A 7,709-nucleotide genomic window follows, 5' to 3' on the forward strand; every position below is an offset into this window, starting at 1 on the left:
AAGCTGTGTGTGAGAAAAGAGTGATTCCTTGGTAATTTTCTTTGATAACAGCAATGGAACGTCAAAGCAACGGCTACGACGGCTTCTCTTCGTCAACATCGTCAACTCCTCTTGGGTTGATCCTTTCCCTTTCTCCAAAGTTAATCATCTCTATCATTTTCCTATCATCTTACCCCCATCATCCCCATCATTGAACACACCCCTCCATCTCACCCATCATCTCCATCTAGTTCTCATTGTCTCCCTTCTTAACTTCATCAATTCCCACACCTTATCGCATCCAATTTCTAAATCATTTTCCACACTTCATCTCCACCCCTTTCGCATTACACATCAGCATCTTCTCGTGCCAATCAAATCTCACACTCCCTTTTATCCGCTTCCCCACCTTCTCCTCTTCTTATCCACTTCCTCTTGCAGAGCTACAAATCAACATCATTCAAGGTCATTCAACATCATAACATTCAAGCTATTCGCTCCCGTCTTCTGAGGTACCTTGTGACACCTTAACTTTGAGATACTTATGGTTCATGATAATGGTTAATTTTCTATGAGTGATTCTTTACTTTAGGATATTTGTGTGCTAAACGTTGGACGATCATTTCAAATCTCCTATTTCCATTAAGTTAGGAATATCATAAGTATTACCATAGTATCTTTGTTAAATCTCTACTCCATTGACTTAGTCCCCTTCTATAGGATTAAACCGAACCCGGATCACCCTCAAGGAACACACTATTAATAATGTATTTGTGCTAATGTATTAATTTCACCCACATCAGTTCTTCTCTCCACACTTCCCCTTCTCCTTTTGGCGTCCATGTTCCATCCCAATTTTCACGTAGAGTGTCTCGTCATGAGTATCTTCAGCTCCTTTTTCCGCTGATAATACCCCATCAAGGTTGTAATAACCTCCTCAAGACCTGGTGCTTTGCTTCAATGCAACAAGGTCGTCATGAGGTGATCATACGACTCACAAAGAGAAACAAGCAGAAATATCACTTTCTTCTTGTCGGAGAACACTTCCACTATCTTCATCAAATCTGTAATCAACTGATTGAAATAACCAATATGAACAAATAAATCAGCTCCTTCACCCAAAATTAGCCCAAACAATCTTCTCTTCAACGCCAACTTGCTCATCATCAACTTCAATGCAAAGCACTTGCCAACTTATCCCAAATCGTTGTGGGATCCTTGTCGCTAAGAACATGATAAAGAGCACTATCAGATAAGCACGACCGAATGGTGCTCGTGGTCTTCTGCTGATACTTGTGCCAATTAGCTGCCGTAACATTATCAAGCTTCGGCCCGTCCAAGGTCAAGATCAAATCTTTCTTGATCAATAGATCATATACCCACACCTACCACAAGTTAAAGTTCAATGAACTATCCAGCTTCTCAACATCAAAACGAGATGAAGACGATGCCATATCAAATCCGAGTAAAACAACCAAATAGCTATGATACCACTAGTTGAAAAAATGACTGGATGGAAGAAATCCAAACCCAAGATGCTATGGTAGAAATGCGGAATCAACTCAGACAAAATAAATATGTTAGCGTATAGAGGTAGATAATAAGAACTCCTTACGGCACTGGCGTGACGTCAACGTCCAAGGCTCTCGATGCAGGGCGCCGGCTTCTCGTGTGGTGCAGTAGAGAAATTCCTCCTTGAAATCCCACGCCAAGGGAGTAACCACCAAGGAGTGATGAAGACAATAAACAAGGGAGAGAGAGAGAGGAGAAGAGAGGAAGAGACAAGAAGAATAAACAGAAAATACCCTTGATGGCTGCAAATCTGATTAGGTTTCAAGGGAGATGAACACCCCTTTAAATAAGAGAAAAATGGGCCCCTAAATGGGCTATTTCCTCAAAAAGGAGAAGAGGAGAAAGGGGCGCCTCGATTCCCGCACTCCCTCTCTCAAGAGGGCCTTAGACTAGTCAATCCCCCCCTCTCTCGCATTCCCGCAAGAGGGGGGCTGACAAATCCCCAACACTTATTCATTGTCAGGAGCTCTAATTTTCATAGAAGCCCTTAAATCCTTGATTGGATTACATGATCCTCTCCAAGATTTGATACATGTAGGATCTCCCAAATCTCCTTCACAAATTTCTTTGGATCCAGCCGATCCATCACGTCCTCTGAAATTCCAATGGGAATGATTGACAATATCTGTTAGTCCCAAGTTCATCTCCTCGCTAGAAATTATCTCCCACAACCCGATAGCTTCCAGGTGGACTTCCATTCGCGTCGATCACTGCCGATAATTTTTCATTGACAGCACAGATCGCATAGAGAGCTCATGTCAAAATTAGTAAACTCAAGAAACTCTTCCATGAATCAGAAAGAAAAACAGAATCTTGGATCGATAAAATGTAGCCTCACTTTGGGAATTTTTATATCCCCTCTACATTTTGTGTCAGGAGATAACAAGAAACCAAAAAAACAATGTGGACCACTCCGCGCTCACATTTCTCTGCCACATCTAATGATCATCCAGGATCATCAGCCTTCAGACAAAATGGCACAATATCATGCCCACTAAAACTTAAATATTCGTGTGATGCCCAAAGTCAGGGTTATCCCCTACAATGTTGAATTTTCTCACAATACTTATGACCACTTGGCAATGATGGTGGCCAATATCGCATTTAAAATTGAATGCTCGCATAATGGAGGAAGCTGTTCCCATATCACTCCAGTCCCGGATCATCCGGACGGGACGAATTTTGTCCCGTCTGACGTCCAAATTTGGTGTAGGGACAAAGGACGGGACGAATTTTCATCCAATGGTACGAAAACCGTTCAGTTCAGTCCTCACGGGACAAATTTTTGTCTCCTCTGGGAAAAAACTGTCCCGTCTCTCATTCCGAACGAAAAAAAACCATTTGATATTTTTAATATATTAATATAGATTTTTCTAAGTTTTTTAGGGAAATATGGAGGAGAGAGAATCCAAATGGGCATATGTACAATTATTTCGTCCATACCCTTGGACGTAATCTATCCCGCCTTAATATAACCCACGTTTTCCTTAATTAGGATATATATGAAAGATGAATCTGCCACTCGCCCCGTTTGGTTTTCTTACGAATAAAGTGGCAATCACCATCCCAGCCGCCATCTCTCTCTCTCTCTCTCCATACTTGTATACATATGGAGAAAGAGATGGATAGAAAGAGAAAAACTGGAGGGAGCGCGAGAGCGAGAGAGAGGGATGGGGAGAGAAAGAAAGAGATTGGGAGAGAGAGAGGGAGAGAGACGGGAAGAGGAAAAGAGAGACCGGTAGGAACTAGGAAGAGAAAAAGAGAGAGTGACAGAGCGAGATGGAAAGGGAGAGAGAAAAAGAGAGGGAGAGGGAGAGGTATAGAGAAAGAGCGAGTGGGAGATGGAGAGAGAGGGAGTGCTACAGGGAGAGGGAGGGAGAGCGTGCGCTAGGGAGAGAGACTAACAGACAGAGAAAGGGGGAGAGTGAGAGAGGATGAGGGATAGTGAGAGAGAGGGAGAGAGAGAGAGCGACAGGAAGAGGGGGAGAGAGAGAGAGAGAGCGACAGGGAGAGGGGGAGAGAGACCGTGAGAGGTAGAGAGAGAGAGAGAGACAGACAGGGAGAGGGGGAGAGAGAGCGCTAGGGAGATAGATTAAAAGACAGACAGAGAGAGAGAGAGAGGGAGAGGGGGAGAGAGCGCGCGCTAGGGAGAGAGACTAACAGACAGAGAGAAAGGGAGAGAGAGAGAGAGACGAAGAGGGAATGAGAAAGAGAGGGACAACGACGGGGAAAGGGGGAGAGAGAGCGATAGGGAGAGAGCCTAACTGACAGAGAGAAAGAGATAGAGAGAAAGGAGTGAGAGAGAGAGAGAGCGACAGGGAAAGGGGGAGAGAGATCCCTAGGGAAAAGACTAACTGTTAGGTCCCTAACTAGGCGGCATTCCTTGCCCAGAGGCCTGCGTGCTTAGTGGGAAGGTTTGTCCGCATGTTCGACTCATGAAGTCTTAAGTACTGAGTCAAATGGGTAGCGATGCCCAAATACCTGATCTATTAGGCCATTGCCACTGTCGGTGGTGATTCACGGCAGACTGCGCAAGTGCCTGTCCACGTCTAGAGCGGGACGGATCAAGTACGGTCCGCGCGTGCTGGGCGCGCGGGCTGATCGGCGTGTGCGCGCGCGCGCGCGCGCCGAGCGCCGTGCGCCAAAGCCAAGCGCCACTGGCGCCAGCGCCAGCGCGCTGCGCTGCGAGCGGAAGTGCTGTGCGCGGGTGCGGGACGCGCAGGCCGGGCGGCATGCCGCGGGTGCAGCGCGCGGAGTTGTGCGGGTTGCTGCGCAGCGGTCGCGCGGGCAGCGTGCGCATTGCGTGTGTGGGGCGTGCGGTAGGGAGACATCCCGCCAAGAGACTAAGGCAATTGGCTCACGGAGAGCGCCGAGACGGCACAACGGGCGCGCAGTGCTCCTGCAGGTAGTGCTGGGCGCGCAGCGCCCAGCTTGGGGGCGTCGAATGCGGCGGCGTCGCGCAGACTGCATGCTAGAGTGTCGACATGGGTGCCGGTGGCGTGTGTGATCGTCAAGGCAGGGGTGGCGTGTGTGATCACCAGGCCCGCGGGCGCACGGCGCCCGGCCCGGCGCGCTTGTGTAGCGGCAGAGCGGGCGCGCGCGCGCGGAGCGGTGGCCCCGAGGCGTTGTAGCGACATTACCTCGGCTCAAGGCGCCTCGTCTCGTTCCTTGTAACACCCCTCGTCTTCTCCCATGTAAACTACGATGTACTCTTGATGATATTAATGCAATGACCATATTCACTGACGGTGCCTAGCACCAACCACTCCTCTAACCCTTCTATGCGATCTTAAGCAATCCCAAGTGCTTCCGCTGCAAGAGATCAAGGCTGCTCAGTGTTCTGCCCAAGCACTGAGGCCGGTACATGTCAATTCCGAGCGAAGAGTCCTAGCTCGAGATTCGACCGTGTGACACTAACAGACATAGAGAGAGAGAGAGGGGACGAGGGAGAGGGAGAGGGATAGAGAGCGAACAAGAGGGAGAGGGAGAGCGACAGGGAGAGGGAGAGAGAGGGAGAGAGAGCGAGAGAGAGAGAGAGAGAGAGAGAGAGGGAGAGAGAGCAAACAAGAGGGAGAGGGAGAGCGACAGGGAGAGAGAGAGAGAGAGAGAGAGAGAGAGGGGGAGGGAGAGGGAGAGCGACAGGGAGAAGGAGAGAGAGAGATCGCGCTAAGGAGGGAGACTGCCAAAGAGAAAGGGAGAGAAGGAGAGAGAGAGAGAGAGAGTGAGTGAGAGAGAGGCCGGCGGCTTCAGTGAACGGGTCTACTAGACAGAGAAAAACGCGGTAAGGCAGCTTCCAATTGCTTGTCAGTGCGGGAAACGTCAAACTGGCCGCGGCGGCCAAGGTTGTGGACTCATTAATGTTGTATGTTTGACGATGGGGAGTCAAAAACGCGGCTAAGAATGCAGCCGATTGCATAGAACTCAATTCCTATATAAAAGGCACTCGACAGGATATGGGAACACAAAGCCTTCACTGTTCTACCTCTCTTCACCCGAAAGCTCCGCTCTCGTGTCCTCTTCATCTTCCATCACAATAGAAACAAGATGAGGGTGGCCGGGGAGAGGAGATACGCGCTGCTTCAAGCTGCCAGGGACTCAGACTACGTTACAAAAGCCTACGGAGGATACTTCAACGTCTTTGTTGAAGCCTTCGGAGAGGAAGGGGAGAAGTGGGACGTATTCCGGGTTGTTGACGGCGAGTTCCCGGAGATTGGAGAGCTAGTCAAATATCACGGCTTCGTGGTCAGTGGAAGTCCTCATGACGCCCATGGCAACGAACTTTGGGTACTTCGCCTGTGCTTACTAATAAAAACACTCCACGCTATGCAGAAGAGGGTCCTCGGCGTCTGTTTCGGTCACCAGGTATCTTTCATTTCATGTGCCAAGAATATTTAGGGTTCATTGAGGGATACTTTCGGATAAAACAATTAATAAACAGAAGATAAAGAACGGTTGATCTTGAAGGATAGGCTTTTGAATCAACAGGTGGGCTCTTGGTTAACTTCTTAAGAGTAATGGGGGCTCCCAAAGAAATTGGGCCTTACATTTAGTGAACCCCATTTTAACTTAATTTGGATTAATATGCTACCTTGTAATCTAAAGTAATACATATTATTCTCCATCAAGGAAAGCAAAACGCAACAGTTCATATTTTCCATTATTTTGATTAGGATAGATATAACATGTTCACATCTATTGAAACTCATATTAACTCAACTGAATAGCTTTATTGGGATTTACATGATGGTTTGTACTTTGGAATAATACATATTATTGTGCATTAAGGAAATTAAAACGCAACTGTTCGTGCTTTCCTTTGGGTTTTTTGCTGATTCACCTCGTTCATGACAGGTTTTGTGCCGGGCCTTGGGCGGTAGGGTCGGAAGATCGCGTCAGGGCTGGAATATCGGGATCAAAAGGGTAACTCTGGTGGATGAGACTAATCCATCAAGACTTGTTGGCGGCAGCGTCCTGGAGACCACCACTCCTTCTCTCATTAAGATCCACCAGGATGAGGTGATTATTGGTTAACTTTCTCCCAAATATTTAACATTTCAATTCATTTCTAACGTAAGCTAAATACTAAACCGCAGGTTTGGGAGTTACCTCCCAGCGCAAAAATCATTGCGACGTCTAATCATACGACTGTTGAAGCTTTCTCAGTGGGAGATCGTCTACTAGGCATCCAGGGCCACCCAAAGTATACCAAAGACATCTTGAACAACCTTGTTGACCGCCTCGCTGCCCAAGACAAGCTAGAGGTGGGGGAATGACGGAGAAATTCCTCTTGTCGATTATATATTTCTTGTATTTTTATTCCTCTAACAAAGCTCTGATGCAATTGCAGAGCGACTTTGTGAAGGATGTAAAGACGAACATTGATAACTCCGAGCCAGACAGAAGATTCTGGCTCAACGTCTGCAGGGGCTTCCTTAAAGGGAGAAACATATAGCAAACACCGTATATGAAGTCGGACATGTAGAAGGACAGTGATATTTGACTGTGTATCTCCCACTGACGAAAAGAACAAGAACATTCTTTTATTTGATTAAACAGCGAATTTCACTCCGTCGTGAACCTGTTTGATGTCGAAACAGCAAAAAGGAAAAATCGTTCGGAGTAAATTTGCAAAGATGATACATCACGAACTATTCACTTGCGAAGAATTACACAACAGAGCATCTTTTTTAAATGCGGAGAGGGAGGCAACAGAGCGATTATAGATGAGCGGGGTTGGTATCTGGCTCTGGGATTGGGGGCAACAAAGGCGAGAGTTTCATGGATAGTTTAGCAGATGGGTACAAGGTTCTTGACGTGTAACTAATTCCCTGAAAAGAGTAAAATAAAGTGTGTTTGTGTGCGCGCACACTTGTTTTTTTGGGTGGGCAGTTTTATCTTAACCATTGTTTCATCTGTAGACTAGGGGACTTAAACTCCTCTAGATCAAGGAAAGTGACACAAAAAACTAAGGAGAGATCTTTATTCCAAAGTTAAGTTATAATGAGGGTCAAAGGGTGCTTATATAGGCATGAGAAGACATCTCTAGATTAAGCTGGAGAGATCATGAGAGAGAGAGAGAAACGTAGGGCTCTAAAAGGGCATTCAATGGATGTCTTTTCAGTTGTCTATCGGCCTCTCGAGAAACTTCTGGAGTAGCC

At 47.0% G+C, this 7,709-nt stretch overlaps 1 protein-coding gene across 1 annotated transcript; it reads left to right on the plus strand.

Annotated features, from left to right (window-relative positions):
- Positions 1 to 5,595: 5,595 nt before the first annotated feature.
- LOC144712665 (gamma-glutamyl peptidase 5-like) lies at positions 5,596 to 7,003 on the plus strand. Its single transcript, XM_078586933.1, has 4 exons — positions 5,596 to 5,913; positions 6,403 to 6,567; positions 6,645 to 6,812; positions 6,899 to 7,003. Exons 1-4 carry the CDS (start codon positions 5,596 to 5,598, stop codon positions 7,001 to 7,003), a joined length of 756 nt encoding a protein of 251 aa, XP_078443059.1.
- Positions 7,004 to 7,709: the final 706 nt, after the last annotated feature.

This window comes from Wolffia australiana, chromosome 15, assembly GCF_029677425.1.
Source record: "Wolffia australiana isolate 7733 chromosome 15, ASM2967742v1".
Lineage (NCBI taxonomy): Eukaryota > Viridiplantae > Streptophyta > Magnoliopsida > Alismatales > Araceae > Wolffia > Wolffia australiana.

Coding starts and splice junctions, on each gene's coding strand:
- LOC144712665 (XM_078586933.1), top strand. CDS start 5,596: ATGAGGGTGGCCGGGGAGAGGAGATACGCGCTGCTTCAAGCTGCCAGG. Junction 5,914..6,402: donor GCGTCTGTTTCGGTCACCAG/GTATCTTTCATT, acceptor CGTTCATGACAG/GTTTTGTGCCGGGCCTTGGG. Junction 6,568..6,644: donor TTAAGATCCACCAGGATGAG/GTGATTATTGGT, acceptor ACTAAACCGCAG/GTTTGGGAGTTACCTCCCAG.